We start from the raw sequence: 27,702 nt of genomic DNA, 5'->3' as shown, positions 1-27,702 counted from the left end.
AGATTGATTAAGGCGAAGAGGAGGAGAAGAGGGCGAGAGGGAGAGACGAAGCGTGGAGAGAGGGATACAATAAGATGGGAAGAATGGAGGAAAAAAATTTGAGAAGAAGACGAAGTTGACCGAAAGAAAACTGAACAGGGAGGTGGAGTAGATAATTCCGAAAAAGAAAAGTGTACAGAAAATATACAGGACCTTATGCAACAGTTTATATATAATAAAAAAAGATATTCTACTTTTAACCTGAGAAATGTATTCATAAAATATAAGCAAACGAAAATAAAGGAAATAAGAAAGCAGAATTAAAAAAATCGGTTTTAAAAAGACTGAAATACGAATAGTATAAAATATAAATAAAACAAAATGAAAGAAGACGGAAAATAGCCAAACGAAAAATCACGATAAATATGTACATAAACATTCAAGTAAATTAATGACATAAAGTTACAATAACTAAGTGACGAACATAAAGAAAGAGAAAAAAGTAGGAAATGGATAAAAGAGGAAAAAAAAAAAGATTCTGTGACAGGATACATGACGCAGCAAAGTGAACGACGATGCTCGCGAATATTTTTAGGAAAATATTAAAACCATTTCTTTTTTTGTCCTCCGCGCAAAGTACAGGGTGTAAATATCGTAATTACTCAAGATCTCACCTTCGACCCTGCGCCTTCAGTAAGCAAGAAACGCGCTCTCTTCAGTAAGCCAAGAATTCAAGAGCGCTCTAAGGCCCCGTCACGGTCACCTTTTTGTCGCCGCAGGTAACCTCGCCAATGGTCCCTCGCCCTCCGCCTGCAGAAGACAACTTGATAAAGTATACGCCACTGTCCCACCTTTGCGAACAATGCGCTTTCGAGAATCGATACAAGTTAAAGATTGCACCTTAATACCACACGGGGGATCGGCCCTTCAGTGCGATGTGTGCGGGAAAGGCATCATGCGAACGACCACCCTCAACGGACATCGAATCATTCACTACACCTCTTAAATGCGCCCCACTGAGAACAACTCAAATTATTTTATCCAGATGGGCACTATCTGTTATTTTCCTATGGTGTGGTTTCTTTCTTCTTCCAAAATTTACCTTAAGAACCCACACCATAAAAGAGGATTAATCATACAGGGTAATTATTGATCTAATTTCAACCTAAGAGTAACTGAGAGATGGGTAATATCAAAACACTTAATAAGCTTACAAATTTTAGTTAACATTAGAATCATAATCATTACACTTTACAATACTATAAACATACTTTTACCAAAATATTCAGCTACTCTCCAAACTTGTCACAAGTTTGGTTCTTCTCAGCTGACTTCTTTTCTTTTCATTCATCTCCTGGGCTCCCAAAGATATTTTCTTTCCCATTATTTGTGCACAAAGCACAGGAACCAATACATCCCAATCTTCAGCAGAAACCATTAAAAAAAATAAAAATTAAACTACAAAAAATAAACGAAAACATAAACAAAAAAATAATTGGGGGCATTATAATTAAACTAAAAATTAAACCATTCCTAGAAAAGAAACAATATTCCTAGTTTTAGGAATATAAACAAGAATAAATGTTATAAATCCTAAATAAGTATTTCGTAAAAGACAAAATATATCTTCAAACAAACAAATTACGTATAGCATTATGTATTATACATGATCTGAGTAATTTTAAGGTAAAGAAAAAAACCCGGCCCCCTTTTAAAAATAAAGAAAAGAGGTTGGGTCAAAAAAAACGGTCCCCTTTTGGGGGGGAAAACCTTCGAAATTTTCCCTTCCCTTTAAAAAAAAAAAAGAAAAATGAACTTTAAATTAAAAACAATTAAAATAAAGTTGCCCCTTTAAAAAATTTAACCACACATGGCCCCAAAAAAAACTGGGATTTGGTTGTTGCGGGAAAGGGCTTTTCATGCGAGGGAACCACCTAACCCACACCCGTCCCAACCCCTCCCCAATTCTCGTTTTCCCACCTCCCAACCGCTCCTTCAAGCGCTTGCCCAAAAAGGTTTAAATTCATACCCCTTCTGAAGGTGTTTTTTCTGCGGAAGCAAAAGGATCCTTCGTGGGGAAATCCGGGTTGGTTTTTGTGATTTTGGGCGCCCAAAAACTTTCCCCCTGCCGGAGGAACCCCAAATGTTGTAAAAGGGTCGACGCCGCCCAGTGTCCTGTCTGGGGGGATGGACTTCGGGGGGCAGGGGCGCCCCAAAAAAGATGTTGACTCATGTCCGCCAAGAACACCCAGAGTTCCTGGCCTCTTTGTGATTGTATTTACGGGCATCGGTGCCGATGACTGTTTCCCAGTGATATATTTTTAAAAATTAAAGACTATGAATGGTATTTTTTGGCTTTCTGTGATTCAGAGTATTACAGATATATGTTTAACTGCTGAATATATATATTAGCTACACAAATTATTTGATAGACAGATATACGTTTAACTGCGGAGTATATACATTAGCTACAAAAAAAAAGGAAAGTGGAAACATGGATGGGTAGAAATTAATAAATAATAAACTGTAATTAAGTGGGACAGAATGGTTATGTCACAAGAGCTATAAACTAACAGGAAAAAGATCGAGGGTGAAGTGGAATGAGGCAGTCGTGATAGGTTTCGGAATCCGAATCGACCCATGTTTCGGCTCGAGCTCACTCATTGACTGACTCCAACCTCACCGCCACCTGGCTTTCAGTCAGCCACTCCGCCATACTGTACAGCTCGAGTTATGTGTGTCTGTGCCTGTGGTCACTCTCGGCCAAGTATTTTACGTCTTATAGGGTCTTTCGGATTGAATTAGGAATTTTTATATGTATACAAAGGAAATCTTGAATATTGTTATCTTGTTCATCTATGTGCTTTATTTTTAATCAGATAGAAGCTTGAACTTGCGATGATAATGATAATAATAATAATAATACAAATAATGATAATGAAAATAATAATGATAATGAAAATAATAATGATAATGAAAATAATGATAATGAAAATAATGATAATGAAAATAATGATAGTGAAAATAATGATAATGAAAATAATAATAATAATGAAAATAATAATAAAAATAATGAAAATAGTAATAATAATGAAAATAATGATAGTGAAAATAATGATAATGAAAATAATAATAATAATGAAAATAATAATAAAAATAATGAAAATAGTAATACTAATGAAAATAATGAAAATAAAAATAATAATGGAAATAATGATAATGGAAATAATAATAATAATAATGAAAAATATAATAGTATCAATAATATCAAAGATAATGATAATGATATTGATAACAATAATAACAATACTAATAATGTTAAAAAATAATAACAATACTAATAATGTTGAAAAATGATAACAATAACAATAGTAATGATAATAGTAATAATAATATTAAACATTATAAAAATGATAATAAACTTTATAAAAATGATAATAAACATTATAAAAATGATAATAAACATTATAAAAATGATAATAAATATTATAAAAATGATAATGAACATTATAAAAATGATAATAAACATTATAAAAATGATAATAAACATTATAAAAATGATAATAAACATTATAAAAATGATAATAAACATTATAAAAATGATAATAAACATTATAAAAATGATAATAAACATTATAAAAATGACAATGAACATTATAAAAATGATAATAAACATTATAAAAATGATAATAAACATTATAAAAATGATAATAAACATTATAAAAATGACATTCATCAAAAAAAAGGAAAGTGGAATGAACAATGAACATTATAAAAATGATAATAAACATTATAAAAATGATAATAAACATTATAAAAATGATAATAAATATTATAAAAATGATAATAAACATTATAAAAATGATAATAAACATTATAAAAATGATAATAAACATTATAAAAATGATAATAAACATTATAAAAATGATAATAAACATTATAAAAATGATAATAAACATTATAAAAATGATAATAAACATTTTAAAAATGATAATACACATTTTAAAAATGATAATACACATTTTAAAAATGATAATAAACATTTTAAAAATGATAATAAACATTTTAAAATGATAATAAACATTTTAAAAATGATAATAAACATTTTAAAAATGATAATAAACATTTTAAAAATGATAATAAACATTTTAAAAATGATAATAAACATTATCAAAATGATAAAAAACATTATAAAATGACAATAAACATAAAAATTATAAACATTATAATGTCTTTCTCTCTGTATCTCTCTCTCTCTGCCTTTCTTTCTCTCTCTCTGTCTGTCTGTTGCTCTCTCTCTCTCTGCCTTTCTTTCTCTCTCTCTGTCTGTCTGTTGCTCTCTCTCTCTCTCTTTCTCCCTCTGTCTCTTTGCCGCTCTCTCTCTCTTTCTCGCTCTTTACACACACACACACAAATATATACATATATATATATTATATATACACATATATATGTATACATATTTTGCTCTCTCTCTATTTTGCTCTCTCTATTTTATATATGTGAGTCTATACACACACAGACGTGTATGTGGGTGTGTAAAGAGACAATCATGAATATTTAAGAACATATTCCTTCCATCCTAGATATACATTGATATTGACAGCATCCTTCATTCTAACCTAGAATAACATATAAAACAAAGGCCATCCATACTTCCTCTCTTCCGAGAACATCACTGACGCTCTTTCTCGTCGGAAACTGCACGTTATAAAACCAGATTTTTCCCTTGCTTGGACGCACTCGCTTTCACCCGAGCTCGCAGCCACACGTCCACAAGCATTGGAGACACCATGAACCTCTCTCTCTGCTGGGCTGTTTTGTTCGTCATGGTTGCCATCCACACTGCAAGCACGGCACCACGAAAGCATGAAAACGTTTCGTATATGTCGCTCGTGAGGAAACGTCGCCATGGGAATCACACTGTCTCAGGCGGGATCTCGGGAAGCCCTGGGTAAGGAGGATTATATCCTTGTACACTGAAGGGGTGTATTTGTGGATGCGTTTGCTTACATTCCATGTATATTGTATAGATATAATCAGAGTGTGTGTATGTGTATATATACAACATATCCGGTTATTATCATTACTGGTATTTTTTATTGGTGTATAATTATCATTGTCAATATCATTACTATTATTAATATCATCATCATCATCACCATCATCATAATCATTATCATTCTTATTATCATTATTATCATCATTATCATCATTTGACCACAGTGCATCCAAGCGGACAATTCTTTTGCATCAATTCCTGTCCGCACATACCCAAACATGCATAGCATACCCAACATACCCAAATAAAACCCAAGCACCACTCGATACCAACATACCCCTCGAGGCCACGCCAGAACAAACGTCTCCCTCCGACCTGACAGCAATCTCCCCCCCTTTCCTTCTTGCAGGGGGAAACCGGCAATAAACTTTCAATATGACTACAACCCAAATGACAACCTGAAGGTGTTTGTTGGTGGGAGTCACACCATTGGGGGCGGCACGAGGTGAGTGGGCTGTGGGTATGGTGTCTGTATCATGTCTGTATGTTGTCTGTGAGTATGGTGTTTGTATCATATCTCTGAGTATGTTGTCAGTGAGTATGGTGTCTGTACCATGTCTGTGAGTATGGTGTCTGTACCATGTCTGTGAGTATGGTGTCTGTATTATATCTTTCAGTATAGTGTCTGTGAATATCGTATCTGTATCATGTTTGTGAGTATGGTGTACGTGGATATGGTGTCTTAGAGTATGGAGTCTGTAATGTGATCGTGTGTATCGTGTTTGTGAATTTGGTATCTGTGGTGTTTGTAAATATGGTGTCTGTGGTGTTTGTAAATATGGTGTCTGTGAGTATGGTGACCATGAATGTCTGTCAGTATGGTGACCATGAATATGTCTGTCAGTATGGTGTCTGGTATATGTGAGCATGGTGTCCATGAGTATGGTGTCTTTGAGTATGGTATCTGTGAGTATGGTAACTATAAGGTGTTCGTGTGTATGGTGTCTTTGAGTGTGGTGTCTGTGAGTATGGTGTCCGTGAATAGGGTGTCTGCATGTTGTCCGTTATTATGTTGTTTGTTAGTATGGTGTCTGTGGCTTTTTTAGATATGGTGTCTGTGAGTATGCGATTATCATTACCTTTCTACATATCATTAGCATCATATAATCTTTAACTTATTATCCCCATCATTACTTTTTTTCATTTGTTCATTTTTCTTTTACCTTTTATATTATTTTTCTTTTTTAATGTTTACTTTTTCATTATTATTAATGTTACCGTTCTTTATTTTATCTTTATATATTATTAACATCATGATTTCTCCAGCGTTGGTGGTGGCCTGAGGTGGATTATTCCCACGAAGAAAGATCGCAAGAGACCCAAAGAAGATTGAAAAGGGATGAAGAGGAGGAGAAGAGGGAAAGAGGGAGAGAAGAAGAGTGAGAGAGGGGAAAAAAATAGAGGGAGAATGGGAGAGAAAAAAATAAGAAAGACGAAGCTGACCGAAAGAAAACTGAAAAGGGAGATGAGAGGGTGAAAGAAAAGAAGAAAAAGAAAGATGAGTAAAGAGTAGACCAAGCGAAGACCAGAAAAGAGCAGAAGAGAGAAAATACGAAAAGAAAAGTGTACAACAAAATATACAGGACCTAATGCAACAGTTTTATATAATAAAAAGATATTCTCTTTAATCTGAGGTATACAAAATTCCAAAATTTTGAAGAAAAATATTCACACACAAATAAATCAAACAAAACGGTAAGGTAAACATACAGAAAGGGATATGCTGAAAATAGTCATGAAATCAGGAGGCTGAAATGATTTCAGTTTTTATCATATCCTTTTGATAAACACACTGTTTTACATATTCATCTTTCGTAAATAGAAAAATAAAATAAAATAAAATTATGGAAGGAATTTAAACACGGGCATGAATCATCTATCTAGCATGATGATGATATATATATATATATATATATATATATATATATATACACATGTATATATGTAAATAAATAATGATACGAACCACATTTGCAATATGGAAATTCAACAAATATGAAAAAACAAAGGTAATATCTCTATTATAGGGGAAAACACACGTTTCCTGGAACGCAATGCGGATCTTTGAATAAACCAAGTAAAACAAAATAAAAAAAATTATTATAATAATCTAACTACTAAAGCAGATATAAAAAAAATCGGTTTAAAAGACTGAAATACGAATAGATAAATATAAATAAAACAAAATGAAACAAGACGAAAATAGCCAAACAAAAATAAAGATATATGTACATAAAAATTCTAATAGATTTAATTCTAACAAGATAAAATATCTAAGTGACGAACAAAAGAAGAGAAAAAGTAACAGATGGATAAAGAAGGAAGAAAAGGATTCTGTGACAGGATACATGACGCAGCAAAGTGGCCGACGATGCTCGCGAATATGTTTAGGAAAATATTTTTAAAAATCTTTTTGTCTCCGCCCGAATACCGGGGTTGTAAAAGTATCGTCATTATGTATGCTATTGTGTGATTTCCTATCTACATTTGGCAAAATTACGAGGACATGTTTCAAGCTTATATGTGAGTGTTGGTTTTGCAGCGTACTGTAGAATGAACTCCTTATGTGTAAGTGTATTGATGTATTAGGTTTTACGAAGATCTATGTGCGGACACATTCGCGGGTGAGAATGAAAGTCAGAGGCTGTAATTCGGGGGCAGAGCAATCTCTCTATCCCTCTCTTTATCTATCTCTCTCTCTCTCCCTCTCTTTCTTTCTATCTCTCTATCTCTCTCTTTCTCTCTCTCTCTCTCTTTCTTTCTCTCTCTCTCTTTCTTTCTCTCTCTCTCTCCTTCCCCCTCTCTCTCCCTCTCTCTCTCTATTCCATGCCCATTTCCGTAATAATGAGTTCTATAAGAATAACAGCAAACACAGATATAACTGTGCAAGGTCAAGAGAAAGGTAAAACAAATTGCACTTAAAATGAAAACATAACAATCCCCGTACAGGTGAGTGGAGAGGAGGCAGAGGACAATTGAGGGCCCTAACGATCGGATTGTCCCAGGTGCTGCCATCGTTCCGGGAAAACCGTGACGTGAGCGTTAGTTATTTTCCTACTTTTTTCTTCAACTTTGTATATTGTTTGTATAAAGTATGAACATGTAATATGGCTTTGATAGCAATGAATATTATAAAATTTAAGAGATATTGTTGAATAAACATACTCAAATAAATCCGATAAAATAACAAAACTGTGATCGAACGATGCGTAAATGTCATATAGCCAAAGAAAGGCCTTTCTCCTCAAAACACCAGCCATGGCAGCTCAAAAACTAAGTGCTGACCGATTGATGTGCTTTATGCTTTTTGTAAACATACACATATACTCACATATACACTTACACTCACTTACACTCACATATACACATAAACGGACGCATACACAAGCACACAGACAGACACACGCACATACACACACATATACATACACAAACATGATAATAATAACAATTAGTATTACTATTATAAAAATAAGCACAACAATAATAATAATAATAGTAGTAGCAATTTTGATTGTCTCAGGTGCAAAAATGGGGGAAAATGAAAATGATATGTATTACTATTATAAATATAACGACACAAATAGTAATAACAGTTATTAGCAATTTTGATCGTCTCAGATGCTAAAATGGGGAAGGTACTCGGGCGGACTGTGACCTTGACTCGTAAAAATCGTCCTCAGGTCAGGAAGCATTCATAACACTCTCAGCCTCAACAGTGTTTCTCTCGTTGGATTATCAAGATGGATCACTTTGTGCGCAACTTTTGGGATCTGCCTGACGTAGCTGCCTCTCAGTATGGGCCTGGCGCGGTTTATTATGCCTGGCCATTTGGAGATGTTCTTGGGGCGTTTTCCTCGAAGGACATCATGGACCACTTATTCGGAACTTCCTTGCCGGCCCCGAAGAGACAGTGTGTGCGACCTGCGAGTGGCCTTTCATGGAGTCAGCCAAAGCCTTTGTATGCAAGTTACTTCACCCCTTTTGTTGATGTGAAGTCATCGGATTTGGACGCTGCCCCATCGTTGGCTTCGGCGTCTCCGCCCCACGAAAAAGAGAGGATCTCAACTTCGCCTGCTCCTTCAGTAATCTAAGAATTCAAGATCTCACCTTCGCCTGCTCCTCCAGTAAGCCAATAATTCAAGATCTCACCTTCGCCTGCTCTTCCAGTAAGCCAAGAATTCAAGATCTCACCTTCGCCTGCTCCTCCAGTAAGCCAAGAACTCAAGATCTCACCTTCACCTGCTCCTTCAGTAAGCCAAGAACTCAAGATCTCACCTTCACCTGCTCCTTCAGTAAGCCAAGAATTCAAGAGCGCTCTCGGCCCCATCACGGTCACCTTCCTGGCGCCACAGGTAACCCCCTCGCCCTCCGCCCGCAGGAGGAAGAACGCCCACTGTCATCTTTCCGACAAGCGCTTCGAGAATCGATACAAGTTGAAGATGCACCTTAATACCCACACGGAGGATCGGCCCTTCGGAACCCGAATCGACCCGTGTTTCGACTCGAGCTCACTCCTTGACTGACTCCAACCTCACCGCCACCTGGCTTTCAGTCAGCCACTCCGCCATACTGTACAGCTCGAGTTATGTGTGTCTGTGCCTGTGGTCACTCGCGGCTAAGTATTTTACGTCTTATAGGGTCTTTAGGCTTGAATCAGGATTTTTTATATGTATCTAAAGGAAATCTTGAATATTGTTATCTTGTTCATCTATGTGCTTTATTTTTAACAAAACAGAAGTTTGAACTTGCTATGATAATGATAGTGATGATACTGATAGTTTAATAATGATAATAATGAAAAGTTTAATAATGATAATAATTAAAAGTTTAATAATGATAATAATTAAAAGTTTAATAATGATAATAATTAAAAGTTTAATAATGATAATAATGAAAAGTTTAATAATGATAATAATGAAAAGTATAATAGTATCAATAATATCAAAGATAATGATAATGATATTGGTAATAATAATAGCAATAATAATAATGTTGAAAATATAATAACAAAAACAATAACGATAATAATATTTATGATAATAGTAATAATGATAATAATAATAATAACAACAATAATAATAATTATAATAATAAACAATAACAAAATGATAATAAACATTAAAAAATGATAATAAACATTAAAAAAATGAGAATAAATATAAAAATGATAATAAACATTAACAAAATGATAATAAACAAAAATGATAATAATTTCTCTCTATTTCTCTCTCTCCCTCTCGGTGTCTCTTTCGGTTTTATATACATACATATATATATGTATATATATTTATATATATACATATGTATATATATGTGTGTGTGTATGTGTGCGTGTATCTCTATATATATACATTTCTTTTGTTTTTTCGTTATTTTGCCACCCATACGTCAACAAATATATATGATTAATTCTATTGCTGTTATAATACTATTGTTGAAATAAAAGTAACAATGATGACGATAATAACAATATAATAATAATAAAGAAAATGGTAATGGTAATAATTATATCGAATATATGTAGATAGTTATATATATGTGTGTGTATACACCAACACACACACCCACACACACAGACGTGTGTGTGGGTGTGTAAAGAGACAGTCGTGAATATTTAAGAACATTCCTTCCATCCTAGATATACATTGATATTGAGAGCATCCTTCATTCTAACCTAGAATAACAGATAAAACAAAGGCCATCAATACTTCCTCTCTTCCGAGAACATTACTGACGCTCTATCTCGTCGAAAACTGCACGTTATAAAACCCGATTTTTCCCCTTGCTTGGACGCACTCGCACTCACCCGTACTCGCGGCCACACGTCCACAAGCACTGGAGACACCATGAACCTCTCTCTATACTGGGCTGTTTTGTTCGTCGTGGTTGCCATCCACACTGCAAACACGGCACCACGAAAGCATGAAAACGTTTCGTATATGTCGCTCGTGAGGAAACGTCGCCAGGGGAATCACACTGTCTCAGGCGGGATCTCGGGAAGCCCTAGGTAAGGAGGATTATATCCTTGTACACTGAAGGGTATGTTTGTGGATGCGTAAGCTTAGATTGCAAGCATGTTGTATCGATAGAATAAGAGTGTGTGTATGTGTATATAAAGAATATATCCGGTTATGTTCGTAATTAATATGTATATTATTATCATTACTGATATTTTTATTGGTGTTATTCTTATCATTGTCAATATCATTACTATTATCAATATTATCATCAGCATCATCATCATCATCACCATCATCATCACCATCATCATCTTCATCATCATCATCATCACCATCATCATCCTTATCATTATTATTATCATTATTAGCATCATTTGACCACAGTGCATCCAAGCGGAACATTCTTTTGCATCAATTCTTGTCCGCACATACCCAAGCACCACTCGATACCAACATACCCCTCGAGGCCACGCCAGAACAAACGTCTCCCTCCGACCTGACAGCAATCTCCCCCCCTTTCCTTCTTGCAGGGGGAAACCGGCAATAAACTTTCAATATGACTACAACCCAAATGACAACCTGAAGGTGTTTGTTGGTGGGAGTCACACCATCGGGGGCGGCACGAGGTGAGTGGGCTGTGAGTATGGTTTTGTGGGTATGGTGTCTGTGAGTATGGTTTTGTGGGTATGGTGTCTGTGAGTATGGTTTTGTGGGTATGGTGTCTGTGAGTATGGTTTTGTGGGTATAGTGTCTGTATCATATCTCTGAGTATGTTGTCAGTGAGTATGGTGTCTGTATCATGTCTGTGAGTATGGTGTCTGTATCATGTCTGTGAGGAAGGTGTCTGTATCATATCTCTGAGTATGTTGTCAGTGAGTATGGTGTCTGTATCATGTCTGTGAGTATGTTGTCTGTGAGTATGGTGTCTGTATCATGTCTGTGAGTATGTTGTCTGTGAGTATGGTGTCTGTATCATGTCTGTGAGCATGGTGTCTGTATCATGTCTGTGAGTATGGTGTCTGTATCATATATCTGAGTATGTTGTCAGTGAGTATGGTGTCTGTATCATGTCTGTGAGTATGTTGTCGGTGAGTATGGTGTCTGTATCATATCTCTGAGTATGTTGTCTGTGAGTATGGTGTCTGTATCATGTCTGTGAGTATGTTGTCTGTGAGTATGGTGTCTGTATCATATCTCTGAGTATGTTATCAGTGAGTATGGTGTCTGTATCATGTCTGTGAGTATGCTGTCTGTATCATGTCTGTGAGTATGTTGTCTGTGAGTATGTTGTCTGTGAGTATGTTGTCTGTGAGTATGTTGTCTGTGAGTATGGTGTCTGTGAGTATGGTGTCTGTGAGTATGGTGTCTGTGAGTATGGTGTCTGTGAGTATAGTGTCTGTGAGTATGGTGTCTGTATTATGTCTGTCAGTATGGTGTCTGTGAATTTCGAATCTGTGAGTATCATGTTTGTGAGTATGGTGTCTTAGAGTATGGTGTCTGTAATGTGTCCGTGTGTATGGTGTCCTTGGTGTTTGTGAAGTTGGTATCTGTGGTGTTTGTAAATATGGTGTCTGTGGGTATGGTGACCATGAATATGTCTTTCAGTATGGTGTCCATGAGTATGGTGTCTTTGTGTACGGTATCTGTGAGTATGGTAACTAAAATGTGTTTGTGAGCATGGTGTCCATGAGTATGGTGTCTGTGAGTATGGTAACTATAAGGTGTTCGTGTGTATGGTGTGTTTGAGTGATGTGTCTGTGAGTATGGTAACTAAAATGTGTTTGTGAGCATGGTGTCCATGAGTATGGTGTCTGTGAGTATGGTAACTATAAGGTGTTCGTGTGTATGGTGTGTTTGAGTGATGTGTCTGTGAGTATGGTGTCCGTGAATAGGGTGTCTGCATGGTGTCCGTTAGTATGGTGTTTGTGAGTATGGTGTCTGTGGCGTTTTTAGATATGGTGTCTGGAAGTATGCGATTATTATTACATTTTTACATATCATTAGCATCATATATTTTTTTACTTATTATCAACATCATTACTTTTTTAATTTGTTCATTTTTCTTTTTCCTTCCATATTATTATTATTTTTTAATATTTACTTCTTCATTTTTATCAATGTTACCGTTCTTTATTTTCTTTTTATATATTATTAACATCATGATTTCTCCAGCGTTGGTGGTGGCCTGAGGTGGATTATTCCCACGAAGAAAGATCGCAAGAGACCCAAAGAAGATTGAAAAGGGACGAGGAGGAGGAGAAGAGGGAGAGACGGAGAGAAGAGTGAGAGATGGAAAAAAGAAGAGGGAGAATAGGAGAGTAGAAGAATGAGAGAGGGAGAGAAGAAGAGGGAGAGAGGGAGAGAAGAGAGGGAGAGAAGAAAAGAGACCGAGGGAGAGAAGAGGGAAAGAAAAAATGACAAAGGGAGAGAAGAAAAAAATAAGATAAACTAAGCTGACCACAAGAAGAGTGATGAAGAGAATAAGAAGGAGGAAAGGAGAGAAGAAAAAAACAAAAAAAAACAAAAAAACAGATAGACGAAGTTGACCGAAAGAAAACTGAAAAGGGAGATGAGAGGGTGAACGAAAAGAAGAAAAAGAGAGATGAATAAAAAGTAGACCCAAAGAAAAACATAAAAGGGGAGAAGAGAGAAAATACGAAAAGAAAACTGTACAAAAAAATATTCATGATATTATGCAACAGTTTTATATAATAAAAAGACATTCTCTTAAACTGAGGTATACAAAATCCCCAAATTTTGAAAAAAAACAAAAAAAAATATTCACACAAATAAATCAAACAAAACGGTAAGGTAAACAGACAGAAAGGGATATGATGAAAATAGTCATGAAAACAGGAGGCTGAAATAATTTCAGTTTTTATCATATCCTTTTCATAAACACACTGTTTTACATATTCATTTTTCGTAAATAGAAAAATAAAAGAGACCAAAATTTTGGAAGGAATTTAAACACGGGCATGAATCATCTATCTAGCATCATGTTGATATATATATATATATATATATATATATATATATATATATATATACGTTCATATATATATATATATATTTATATATATATACACGCACACACACATGTATATATATAAATAAATAATGATACGAACCACATTTGTGAAACAAATGTGAAAAAAAAACAATATCTATATTTTAGGGAAAACACACGGTTCCTGGAACGCAATACGGATCTTTGAATAAACCAAGTAAAACAAAATAAAAAAGACAAATAAATTAAGAGAACAAGTATAAAAATGATTATAATAATTTAACTACTAAAGCAGATATAAAAAAATCGATTTAAATTACTGAAATACGAATAAATAAATATAAATAAAACAAAATGAAACACGACGAAAATAGCCAAACAAAAATAAAGATATATATACATAAAAAATCATGAAATATTCATGTGCGGATACGCGGGTGAGAATGAAAGTCAGAGGCTGTAATTCGGGGGCAGGCCCGGATTAAGCAATCTCTCTCTTCCTCTCCCTCTCTTTCTTTCTCTCTTTATTTCTCTCCCTCTCTTTCTCTCTCTCTCTCTTTCCCTCTCTTTCTCTCTCTCCCTCTCTTCTCTCTCTCTCTTCTCTCTCTCTTTCTCTCTCCCTCTCTTTCTCTCTCTCTCTCACTCTTTCATTTTCTCTCTCTCTTTTTCTCTTCCATGCCCATTTCCGTAATAGTGCTGACCGATTTATGTGCTTTATGCTTCTTGTACACACGCACATATGCACGTACACGCACGCATACACAAGCACACGAACACACACACACACATACATACACAAACATGATAATAATAATAATTAGTATTACTATTATAAAAATAGCCACAATAATGATAATAGTAGCAATTTTGATCGTCTCAAGTGCAGAAATGGGAAAAATAAAAATGATGATAAATATTACTATTATAAAAATAACGACATCAGTAATAATAACAGTTATTAGCAATTTTGATCGTCCCAGGTGCAGAAATGGGGAAGGGACTCGGGCGGGCTGTGACCTTGACTCATAAAAATCGTCCTCAGGTCAGGAAGCATTCATAACCCTCTTCCTCACTCGTAGACTCAACAGTGTTTCTCTCGTTGGCTCATCAAGATGGATCACTTTGTGCGCAACTTTTGGGATCTGCCTGACGTAGCTGCCTCTCAGTATGGGCCTGGCGCGGTTTGTTATGCCTGGCCCTTTGGAGATGTTCTGGGGGCGTTTTCCTCGAAGGACATCATGGACCACTTACTCGGAACGCCCTTGCCGGCCCCGAAGAGACAGTGTGTGCGACCTGCTAGTGGCCTTTCATGGAGTCAGCCAAAGCCTTTGTATGCAAGTTACTTCACCCCTTTTGTTGATATGAAGTCATCGGATTTGGACGCTGCCCCAGCGTCTCCTTCAGTAAGCCAAGACTTCAAGCTCTCACCTTCACCTGCTCCTTCAGTAAGCCAAGAACTCAAGATCTCACCTTCACCTGCTCCTTCAGTAAGCCAAGAACTCAAGATCTCACCTACTCCTTTAGTAAGCCAAGAATTCAAGAGCGCTCTAGGCCCCGTCACGGTCACCTTCTTGGCGCCACAGGTAACCTCCTCGCCAACTGCTCCCTCGCCCTCCGGCCGCAGAAGGAAGAACGCCCACTGTCATCTTTGCGACAAGCGCTTCGAGAATCAATACAAGTTAAAGATGCACCTTAATAACCACACGGGGGATCGGCCCTTCACGTGCGATGTGTGCGGGAAAGGCTTCATGCGACGGACCACCCTCAACGGACATCGAATCATTCACGACACCTCTTATATTGCGCCCCTCTGAGAACTACTCAAATTATTTTATCCAGATGGGCACTATCTGTTATTTCCTAGGTGTGGTTTCTCCAAAATTTACCTTTAGAACACACACCATAAAAGAGGATTAATCATACAGGGTATTATGATCTAATTTCAACCTTAGAGGTAACTGAGAGAATGGGTAATATCAAAACACTTAATAAGCTTACAAATTTTAGTTAACATTAGGAATCATAAATCATTACACTTTTACAATAATATAAACATACTTTTACCAAAATATTCAGCTACTCCAACTTGTCACTAGTTGGTCTTCTCAGCTGTCTTCTTTTCTTTTCATCCATCTCCTGGGCTCCCAAGAGATATTTTCTTTCCCATTATTGTGCACAGCACCAGGAACCAATACATCCCAATCTTCAGCAAAACCATTAAAAAAACTAAAAATATAAACTAAAAAAAATAAACTAAACAATAAACAAAAAAATAAACATTATAATAAACTAAAAATTAAACCCATTCCTAGAAAAGAAACAATATTCTAGTTTAGGAATGATAAACAATATAATGTTATAAATCTAAATAAGTATTTCGTAAAAGAACAAAATATATCTTGCAAACAAACAAATTACGTATAGCATTTATGTTATTATACATGATCTGAGTAATTGTATGCACATTCTAGTAAATTTTGACTAAACATCATTTCAATAGTATACAATTATAAATGTTAAGAACACTTACGCTTTGAATGGGTTTTAAATTCTTAATAATAATGAGAGAGACACATCTGGATGTTGTTCAGTGCCAGGTGCCAGCCTCCAGCTGTGAAGAAGACATACTATTTATCTCTAATTTCTAGTTTGATCTCCAATATTTACAGCCCTTTTGTTCTATAAATCAAATATATAGTATCTTATGACTTTATTAATTATATAATTACAGTTGAACATTCTTTCTTACCTCGGATATTTCATGATAATCTAAAAGACTTTCAGGCTGTTGTGTGGCACTCTTCTCTGATCTCTTTCTCTCTCTCTCTCTATGGTTATAGCAACAGTATCAGGCTTTAGTACTGTATATATTTCAAAATTTAAAGTCTACTCAGATCACATATAGTACAAACATATAGTTCTTCTTAACCTATACATACATAATTTTCAGAACTTAAATGAATTTATTCAATAACAAAGATAGTACACATGGTTTTCTTAATCAAAATATCAATTATACAACCTTAATTTAACGGTACTATTGACATATAACAGTGTACCCTTTAAATAAAGAAAATGTATGGTGTGGTAAACAAAAAAAAAAACAGTACTTTGTAGGGTAGACTATTATACTTTACAATTTCCCAATCTTAATAAAAAAAATAATATAGAAATATATGAACTTTATATAAAACTATTAAAATAAAGTGTCTATAAAATAATTAAGTACTTCTATCTTACATAGCTACAGACAAAAAAACTGAGGTATATATGAGTAATGCATATGCATAAAGACCAAGTGAGGTATATACAGGGTGGTTTCAAGACGAATTTTTGGGTCATTCTAACTTCACATCCCTTGTGCTCATTACACTCTCAGTTCTCGTGTCCCACCTGCAACCGCTCCTTCAAGCGCTCGTCCGAAAGGCTTATTCATATCCTTCTGAAGGTGTGTCTGCGGAAGCAAAGGATCCTTCGTCGGACTGTCCGTGGCTGGTTTTGTGATGTGTGCGACAAGAACGTTCCCCTGCCGGAGGAACACCAGTGTCCTGTCAAAGGTCGACGCCGTCAGTGTCCTGTCTGCGGGATGGACTTCGGGGGGCAGCGCGACCACAAGATGTTGACTCATGTCCGCCAAGAACACCCAGAGTTCCTGGCCTCTTTGTGATTGTATTTACGGGCATCGGTGCCGATGACTGTTACCCAGTGATATGTTTAAAAAAATAAAGACTATGAATGGTATTTTTTGGCTTTCTGTGATTCTGAGATTTACAGAAATACGTTTAACTGCTGAATATATATATAAGCTACAAAAATTATTTGATAGACAGATATACGTTTAACTACTGAGAATATATAGTGGATGGGCAAAAATTAATAAATAATAAACTGTAATTCAGTGGGACAGAATAGTTACGTCACAAGAGCTATAAACCGACAGGAAAAAGATCGAGGGTGAAGTGGAAAGAGGCAGTCATGATAGGTTTCGGAATCCGAATCGACCCATGTTTCGGCTCGAGCTTACCCCTTGACTGACTCCAACCTCACCGCCACCTGGCTTTCAGTCAGCCACTCCGCCATACAGTACAGCCCGAGTTATGTGTGTCTGTGCCTGTGGTCACTCTCGGCCAAGTATTTTACGTCTTATAGGGTCTTTCGGATTGAATCAGGATGTATACAAAGGAAATCTTGAATATTGTTATCTTGTTCATGTATGTGCTTTATTTTTAATCAGATAGAAGTTTGAACTTGCTATGATAATGATAATGATAATAATAATAATGAAAATAATGATAATGGAAATAATAATAATAATGAAAATATTGATAATGGAAATAATAATAATGAAAATAATGATAATGGAAATAAAAATGATAATGGAAATAAAAATGATAATGGAAATAAAAATGATAATGAAATAAAAATGATAATGGAAATAAAAATGATAATGGAAATAAAAATGATAATGGAAATAAAAATGATAATGAAAATAAAAATGATAATGGAAATAAAAATTATAATGGAAATAAAAATTATAATGGAAATAAAAATTATAATGGAAATAAAAATTATAATGGAAATAAAAATTATAATGAAAATAAAAATAATAATGGAAATAATGATAATGGAAATAATAATAATAATGAAAAGTATAATAGTATCAATAATATCAAAGATATTGATAATGATATTGATAATAATAATAACAATACTAATAATGTTAACAAATAATAACAATAACAATAATAATGATAATAGTAATAATAATAATAAACATTATAAAAATGATAATAAACATTATAAAAATGATAATAAATATTATAAAAATGATAATAAACATTACAAAAATGATAATAAACATTATAAAAATGATAATAAACATTATAAAAATGATAATAAACATTATAAAAATGATAATAAACATTATAAAAATGATAATAAACATTATAAAAATGATAATAAACATTATAAAAATGATAATAAACATTATAAAAATGATAATAAACATTATAAAAATGATAATAAACATTATAAAAATTATAATAAACATTATAAAAATTATAATAAACATTATAAAAATGATAATAAACAATATAAAAATTATAATAAACAGCAATCTCCCCCCATTTCCTTCTTGCAGAGGGAAACCGGCAATAAACTTTCAATATGACTACAACTTATTATGAACATTATTATTTTTTTGTAATCTGTTCAATTTTCTTTTTCCTTTTATATTATTATTATGTTTTAATGTTAACTTTTTTCATTATTATTAATGTTACCGTTCTTTATTTTCTTTTTATATATTATTATCATTATTATTAGCCAAACGAAAATAAAGATATACATGTACATACAAATTCTAATAAAATTAATACTAACAAGATAAAATAACTAAGTGACGAACATAAGAAGAGAAAAAGTAGGAAATGGATAAAAAAGGGAAAAAAAGGATTCTGTGACTGGATACATGACGCAGCAAAGTGAACGACGATGAGTGTTGGTTTTGCAGCGTACTATAAAATGAACTCCTTATGTGTAAGTGTATTGATGTATTAGGTTTTACGAAGATTCATGTGCGGATACGCGGGTGAGAATGAAAGTCAGAGGCTGTAAATCGGGGGCAGGCCCGGATTAAGCAATCTCTCTCTCTCTTTCATTCTCTCTCTCTCTCTCTTTCATTATCCCTCTCTCTCTCTCTTTCATTCTCTCTCTCTCTCTCTTTCATTATCCCTCTCTCTCTCTCTTTCATTCTCTCTCTCTCTCTCTTTCATTATCCCTCTCTCTCTCTCTTTCATTCTCTCTCTCTCTCTCTTTCATTTTCTCTGTCTCTCTTCAATGCCCATTTCCGTAATAATGAGTTCTATAAGAATAACAGCAAATACAGATATAATAGTGCAATGTCAAAAGAAAAGTAAAACAAATCGCACTAAAGATGACAACATAATCCCCGTACAGGTGAGCGGAGAGGAGGCAGAGGATAATTGAGGGCCCTAATGATCGGATTGTCCCAGGTGCTGCCATTGTTCCGGGGAAACCGTGATGTCAGCGTTAGTTATTTTCCTACTTTTTCCTTCAACTTTGTATATTGTTTGTATAAAGTTTGAACATGTAATATTGCTTTGATGGCAATGAATATTATAAATTTTAAGAGATATTGTTTAAGAAACATAGTCATATAAATCCGAGACAATAACAAAACTGTGATCGAACAATGCGTAAATGTCATATAGCCAAAGAAAGGCCTTTCACCTCTAAACACCAGCCACGGCAGCTCAAAAACTAAGTGCTGACCGATTGATGTGCTTTATGCTTGTTGTACACATACACATATACGCACATATACACTTACACTCACATATACACATACACAAGCACACGGACAGACACAAACAAGATAATAATAACAATTAGTATTACTATTATAAAAATAACCACAACAACAATAATAATAATAATAATAATAATAGCAATTTTGATAGTCTCAGGTGCAAAAATGGGAAGAAATAAAAATTATAATAAGTATTACTATTATAAAAATAACGACACAAATAGTAATAACAGTTATTAGCAATTTTGATCGTCTCAGATGCAAAAATGGAGACTGTGACCTTGACTCGTAAAAATCGTCCTCAGGTCAGGAAGCATTCATAACCCTCGTCCTCACTCGCAGCCTACACAGTGTTTCTCTCGTTGGATGAGCAAGATGGATTACTTTGTGCGCAACTTTTGGGATCTGCCTGACGTAGCTGCCTCTCAGTATGGGCCTGGCGCGGTTTGTCATGCCTGGCCCTTTGGAGATGTTCTGGGGGCGTTTTCCTCGAAGGGCATCATGGACCACTTATTCGGAACGCCCTTGCCGGCCCCGAAGAGACAGTGTGTGCGACCTGTGAGTGGCCTTTCATGGAGTCAGCCAAAACTTTTGCATGCAAGTGTCTTCACCACCCCTTTTGTTGATATGAAGTTGGATTTGGATTTGGACGTTGACCTCGGCGGCGTCTCCGCCCCGCGAAAAGAGGATTTCGCCTGCTCCAACGTCTCCTTTTTCACCTGCTCCTTCAGTAAGCCAAGAATTCAAGAGCGCTCTCGGCCCCGTCACGGTCACCTTCCTGGCGCCGCAGGTAACCTCCTCGCCAACTATGCCTCGCTCTCCGCCCGCAGAAGGAAGAACGCCCACTGTCATCTTTGCGACAAGCGCTTCGAGAATCGATACAAGTTAAAGATGCACCTTAATACCCACACGGGGGATCGGCCCTTCACGTGCGATGTATGCGGGAAAGGCTTCATGCGACGGACCACCCTCAACGGACATCGAGTCATTCACGACGCCTCTCAGTTCTCGTGTCCCACCTGCAACCGCACCTTCAGGCGCTCGTCCGAAAGGCTTATTCATATCCTACTGAAGGTGTGTCTGCGGAAACAATGGATCCTTCGTCGGACAGTCCGTGGCTGGTTTTGTGATGTCTGCGACAAGAACGTTCCCCTTCCCGAGGAACACCAGTGTCCTGTCAAAGGTCGACGCCGTCAGTGTCCTGTCTGCGGGATGGACTTCGGCGGGCAGCGCGACCACAAGATGTTGACTCATGTCCGCCAAGAACACTCGGAGATCCTGGCCTCGCTGTGATTGTATTTACGGACATCGGTGCCAATGACTGTTACCCAGTGATATATATTGACAATTAAAGACTATGAATGGTATTTTTTGGCTCTGTGATTTTGAGAAATACAGATATACGTAGACATATATACGTTTAACTACTGAATATATATATTAGCTACAAAAATAATTTGGTAGACAGATATACGTTTAACTGCTGCGTATATACAATAGCTACAAAAAGAAAATTGGAAAGATGGATTGGCAGAAATCAATAAACTGTAATTAAGTGAAATACAATCGTCATGATGATCGTGTCCCAATACAAAGTAGGACAGGATGGTTACGTCACAAGAGCTATGAACAGACAGGAAAATGATCGAGGGTGAAGTGGAATGAGGCAGTTATGATGGAGGAGGAAGTCTGTGTGGAAAAGGAGATTAATACTTAAATTAGATACGTGCAAAAGGTTTCGGAATCCGAATCAACCCATGTTTCGACTCGAGCTTACTCCTTGACTGACTCACCACCACCTGGCTTTCAGTCAGCCACTCCGCCATACTGTACAGCTCGAGTTATGCGTGGCTCTGCCTGTGGTGACTCTCGGCTAGGTATTGTGCAATTGCGTATTTTACGTCATATAGGGTCTTTAGGATTGAATCAGGATTTTTTTTATAATATTTATATAAAGGAAATCTTCAATATTGTTATCTTGTTCATCTATGTACTTTATTTTTAACCAGACAGAAGTTTGAACTTGCTATGATAATGATAATAATAATAATGAAAATAATAATGATAATGGAAATAATGATAATAAGGAAAAGTATAATAGTATCAATAATATAAAGGATAATGATAATGATATTGATAATAATAATAGCAATACTAATAATGTTAAAAATAATAACAACAATAATAATAATAATAATAGTGATAAAAGTAATGATAATAATAATAATAATTTTTATAATAAACATTATAAAAATGATAATAAACATTATAAAAATGATAATAAACATTATAAAATGATAATAAACATTATAAAATGATAATAAACATTATAAAATGATAATAAACATTATAAAAAGGATAATAAACATTATAAAAATGATAATAAACATTATAAAAAATGATAATAAACATTATAAAAATGATAATAAACATAAAATGATAATAAACATTATAAAAATGATAATAAACATTATAAAAATGATAATAAACATTATAAAAATGATAATAAACATTATAAAAATGATAATAAACATTATAAAATGATAATAAACATTATAAAATGATAATAAACATTATAAAATGATAATAAACATTATAAAATGATAATAAACATTATAAAAATGATAATAAACATTATAAAAATGATAATAAACATTATAAAAATGATAATAAACATTATAAAAATGATAATAAACATTAAATGATAATAAACATTATAAAAATGATAATAAACATTATAAAAATGATAATACACATTATAAAAATGATAATAAACATTATAAAAATGATAATAAACATTATAAAAATGATAATAAACATTATAAAATGATAATAAACATTATAAAAATGATAATAATTATAAAAATGATAATAAACATTATAAAAATGATAATAAACATTATAAAAATGATAATAAACATTATAAAAATGATAATAAACATTACAAAAATGATAATAAACATTATAAAAATGATAATAAACATTATAAAAATGATAATAAACATTATAAAAATGATAATAAACATTATAAAAATGATAATAAACATTATAAAAATGATAATAAACATTATGAAAATGAGAATAAACATTATAAAAATGATAATAATCATTATAAAAATGATAATAAACATTATAAAATGATAATAAACATTATAAAATGATAATAAACATTATAAAAATGATAATAAACATTATAAAAATGATAATAAACATTATACAAATGATAATAAACATTATACAAATGATAATAAACATTATACAAATGATAATAAACATTATACAAATGATAATAGACATTATAAAAAAGATACTAAACATTATAAAAATGATAATAAACATTATAAAAATGATAATAGACATTATAAAAAAGATACTAAACATTATAAAAATGATAATAAACATTATAAAAATGATAATAAACATTATACAAATGATAATAACAGTAATAAAACTGATGACTATAATGATAATAGTAATAAAACTGATGACAATAATGATAATAGTAATAAAACTGATGACAATAATGATAATAGTAATAAAACTGATGACAATAATGATAATAGTAATAAAACTGATGACAATAATGATAATAGTAATACAAATGATGACAATAATGATAATAGTAATACAAATGATGACAATAATGATAATAGTAATACAAATGATGACAATAATGATAATAGTAATAAAAATGATGACAATAATGATAATAGTAATAAAAATGATGACAATAATGATAATAGTAATAAAAATGATTACAATAATGATAATAGTAATGAAAATGAGAATAATAATTAGTATTACTATCATGAAAATAACCACAACAATAGTTATTTACAATTTTGATCGTCACAGATGCAGAAATGGGGAAGGGACTCGGGCGGGCTGTGACCTTGACTCGTAAAAATCGTCCTCAGGTCAGGAAGCATTCATAACCCTCTTCCTCACTCGTAGCCTCAACAGTGGTTCTCTCGTTGGCTCATCAAGATGGATCACTTTGTGCGCAACTTTTGGGATCTGCCTGACGTAGCTGCCTCTCAGTATGGGCCTGGCGCGGTTTGTTATGCCTGGCCCTTTGGAGATGTTCTGGGGGCGTTTTCCTCGAAGGACATCATGGACCACTTATTCGGAATGCCCTTGCCGGCCCCGAAGAGACAGTGTGTGCGACCTGCGAGTGGTCTTTCATGGAGTCAGCCAAAACCTTTGCATGCAAGTTTCTTCACCCCTTTTGTTGATATGAAGTTGGATTTGGACGCTGCCCCATCGTTGACCTCGGCGGCGTCTCCGCCCCACGAAAAAGAGAGGATTTCGCCTGCTCCAGCGGCTCCTTCAGTAAGCCAAGACCTCAACATCTCACCTTCACTCGCTCCTTCATTAAGCCCAGAACTCAACATCTCCCCTTCACCTGCTCCTTCAGTAAGCCAAGAATTCAAGAGCGCTCTCGGCCCCATCACGGTCACCTTCCTGGCGCCGCAGGTAACATCCTCGCCAATTGGTCCCTCGCCCTCCGCTCGCAGAAGGAAGAACGCCCACTGTCATCTTTGCTACAAGCGCTTCGAGAATCGATACAAGTTGAAGATGCACCTTAATACCCACACGGGGGATCGGCCCTTCACGTGCGATGTGTGCGGGAAAGGCTTCATGCGACGGACCACCCTCACCGGACATCGAATCATTCACGACGCCTCTCAGTTCTCGTGTCCCACCTGCAATCGCACCTTCAAGCGCTCGTCCGAAAGGCTTATTCATATCCTACTGAAGGTGTGTCTGCGGAAGCAAAGGATCCTTCGCCGGACAGTCCGTGGCTGGTTTTGTGATGTCTGCGACAAGAGCGTCCCCCTGCCGGAGGAACACCAGTGTCCTGTCAAAGGTCGACGCCGTCAGTGTCCTGTCTGCGGGATGGACTTCGGCGGGCAGCGCGACCACAAGATGTTGACTCATATCCGCCAGAAACACCCAGAGTTCCTGGCCTCGTTGTGACTGTGTTTACGCACCTCTCGGTGCCAGTGACTCTTACCCAGTGATAAGTTTTGGATTGTATGCTTGAAAAATAAAGAATATGAATATATTTTTTTGCATTTTGAATTCGACTAACTACTAATATTCTAGAATGCACATTCTAGAACTATTGATAATAAGATAGTTAATATTTTTCTGTCTTTCTTGTTTTAAGTTTACATATATATGAAAAGGAAAACATTTATTTTATTAATTTACAGTATTGATTAAAGCCAACCTTTATAAGAACCTTTTTCTTTCTTGCTGTAATGTATTGTGAACGCGTTCATTTTCAACAGAAATAATAAAATTTACTACGAGTTCAAGAAACGGAAAACGTAACCGTCTCATTTTTCTGCTTTGCGGAGTTGCTTAATAAGGATTCTACAATTACGGAATTTCGAAGAATCATCCGATCTCGCCATTAAGCCTCCGTTCCTGTTTTCTCTCATTTGCAAATCTAAAAGTAAGATTAAAATAATTAATTGCATTTTATATTGGAAATAGCCATTTTATTTATGTATATTCTACTCCCAACCTTTATCATAATTTTACTGTAAGTACTTTCGGTATCTTCACGATTCAATTTTCAGGAATATAATATTGAGAAAAATATATTCATAAAGAGATATATATAGATATATGTACAAATATACTCATCTTATATCTGTGTGTAAAGACAACAAAATATATACCTAATATATATATACATACACATACATATATCTATTCATGCATAAACAAATGTATGCATGTATACATAGAGAGAGAAATGTTCTCATCCATACGTATATGTATATACGAATACTTGTACGTGCGTCTGTTAACCAAAGAGGGTATGGTTTTCATTTAAAAAATCTTTAGAAAATATATAATTATTTAAACCTTAATCTTATTAATTTCTAGGAAGGCTGGAGATGTCTACCATAATGAAGATGCATTCGGGGGAGTCCTGATTTCATTTTATTATTTGTATTGGAAGAAAATAAAACTAAGTACATGAAACCTAAACTGAACTGCAATAAGTCCATAGTTATTCAGTCCTTGATTAACTGTTATTTTGCTTCCTAAATTATACACCTTCATCCCTGGCACGGGTCAATGGCAACCACATTTTTCCATTATACTTTTTAGGTCAATGAAAAATTGTGAGAATATATCTTTTCTGCGAAATATATTTTTTCAAAGTATTTCTTTAAAATTTAATAATTGTTTGTATGATTCATTTTCTTTTGAAAACCCAAACAAAAATGTGCAGTTAAAATTTTCTTTTCCTATTTTAGCGTTACATTATCTGTTCTTTGTAAGTTTAGGAAAGCTAGTTTGGTATCAAAGGACACACTCCTGACCTAGTGGGTCTTCAGGTGTCGATTTCTTCAAGTGAAACATTTATTTAGTCCACGCATACTAACTTAACAAAATCAATTTAGCTGGAATTAAAATTTCATTTCTGCTCTACAGTCTTTTATTTCACTGGTCACCATATCAGTGTATGATGTGCACTTGGCGGATAGACATTGCTTTGAATTTTTCATCACAGCTTAGTTGGATTGAAATATATGTTCTAAACTCAATTTATTGCAAAGGAAAAGTTTGGTCAGCAACAAAATAGGAACATTTCACCATTTGAGCGAGTGTTGTGCACTTGGCGGACACAGAGTCTGCGTGACCATCTTCGTGAGCGTGTGAGTGTTGGTTCTGTATCGAGGAACATATTCCGTGCTCGTCGACACGCTCGTCTCCTCGATGCTATCCACGACCTGCAGGGTCTCCAGCTTACTCAGGTTCATTTGCATTTACTTGACTAGTCAACGTCTAAGACGCATTGAGTAGAAGTCAATAAATCATTTTACAGATACATGTTCCGATACTTGGTTATCGACCCATGACATAGTGGGTCGATAACCAAGTATCGGAACATGTATTTGTAAAAAGATTTATTGACTTCTACTCAATGCGTCTTAGACGTTGACTAGTCAAATAAATGCAACTGAACCTGAGTAAGTTATCGAGGAAAGAATATCATATACAAAGCAGAATTAAGGAATTACATAAGAGTTCAATCGCGTATTATTATAAAAGTAGAGTATATGCATTAAATTTACAGCATAAACAAATAATCATATGATAGTATCCCTTGTAATGGATACCTGTATTAATTTTAAAGTAATATACAATACAAAGACACACTTTTGTTTATATGTAAATACATATATGCATACATACATACACATGAGTTTGTATAGATAGACATAGACACATTACACACTTGTATATATTAGATACATGTATGTGTGTGTGTGGGGGGGTTGGTGCATTTCTATGTAACTATATATATACACATATATATGACGTTCAT

At 34.4% G+C, this 27,702-nt stretch overlaps 4 protein-coding genes across 4 annotated transcripts; all 4 read left to right on the top strand.

Annotated features, from left to right (window-relative positions):
* Nucleotides 1-4,737: 4,737 nt before the first annotated feature.
* LOC125043992 lies at nt 4,738-6,431 on the top strand. Its single transcript, XM_047640401.1, has 3 exons — nt 4,738-4,933; nt 5,391-5,486; nt 6,308-6,431. Exons 1-3 carry the CDS (start codon nt 4,773-4,775, stop codon nt 6,372-6,374), a joined length of 324 nt encoding a protein of 107 aa, XP_047496357.1. The 5' UTR covers nt 4,738-4,772; the 3' UTR covers nt 6,375-6,431.
* Nucleotides 6,432-10,847: 4,416 nt separating this feature from the next.
* LOC125044415 lies at nt 10,848-13,295 on the top strand. The gene is made up of 3 exons (XM_047641071.1): nt 10,848-11,051; nt 11,535-11,630; nt 13,177-13,295. The coding sequence occupies exons 1-3, from the start codon at nt 10,891-10,893 to the stop codon at nt 13,241-13,243; spliced, it is 324 nt and encodes a 107-aa protein (XP_047497027.1). The 5' UTR covers nt 10,848-10,890; the 3' UTR covers nt 13,244-13,295.
* Nucleotides 13,296-15,126: 1,831 nt separating this feature from the next.
* LOC125044145 (zinc finger protein 574-like) lies at nt 15,127-15,828 on the top strand. The gene has a single exon (XM_047640596.1). It carries the CDS (start codon nt 15,127-15,129, stop codon nt 15,826-15,828), a length of 702 nt encoding a protein of 233 aa, XP_047496552.1.
* Nucleotides 15,829-21,916: 6,088 nt separating this feature from the next.
* LOC125044143 (zinc finger protein 48-like) lies at nt 21,917-25,325 on the top strand. Its single transcript, XM_047640595.1, has 2 exons — nt 21,917-21,940; nt 24,300-25,325. The coding sequence occupies exons 1-2, from the start codon at nt 21,917-21,919 to the stop codon at nt 25,323-25,325; spliced, it is 1,050 nt and encodes a 349-aa protein (XP_047496551.1).
* Nucleotides 25,326-27,702: the final 2,377 nt, after the last annotated feature.

This window comes from Penaeus chinensis, chromosome 35 (genome assembly GCF_019202785.1).
Source record: "Penaeus chinensis breed Huanghai No. 1 chromosome 35, ASM1920278v2, whole genome shotgun sequence".
NCBI lineage: Eukaryota > Metazoa > Arthropoda > Malacostraca > Decapoda > Penaeidae > Penaeus > Penaeus chinensis.
The sequence above is the reverse complement of the archived record's forward strand: the minus strand, read 5'-3'. Positions and strand labels throughout refer to the sequence as shown.

Coding starts and splice junctions, on each gene's coding strand:
- LOC125043992 (XM_047640401.1), top strand. CDS start 4,773: ATGAACCTCTCTCTCTGCTGGGCTGTTTTGTTCGTCATGGTTGCCATC. Junction 4,934..5,390: donor GGGATCTCGGGAAGCCCTGG/GTAAGGAGGATT, acceptor TCCTTCTTGCAG/GGGGAAACCGGCAATAAACT. Junction 5,487..6,307: donor ACCATTGGGGGCGGCACGAG/GTGAGTGGGCTG, acceptor TGATTTCTCCAG/CGTTGGTGGTGGCCTGAGGT.
- LOC125044415 (XM_047641071.1), top strand. CDS start 10,891: ATGAACCTCTCTCTATACTGGGCTGTTTTGTTCGTCGTGGTTGCCATC. Junction 11,052..11,534: donor GGGATCTCGGGAAGCCCTAG/GTAAGGAGGATT, acceptor TCCTTCTTGCAG/GGGGAAACCGGCAATAAACT. Junction 11,631..13,176: donor ACCATCGGGGGCGGCACGAG/GTGAGTGGGCTG, acceptor TGATTTCTCCAG/CGTTGGTGGTGGCCTGAGGT.
- LOC125044145 (XM_047640596.1), top strand. CDS start 15,127: ATGGATCACTTTGTGCGCAACTTTTGGGATCTGCCTGACGTAGCTGCC.
- LOC125044143 (XM_047640595.1), top strand. CDS start 21,917: ATGATGATCGTGTCCCAATACAAA. Junction 21,941..24,299: donor TGATCGTGTCCCAATACAAA/GTAGGACAGGAT, acceptor CCTCACTCGTAG/CCTCAACAGTGGTTCTCTCG.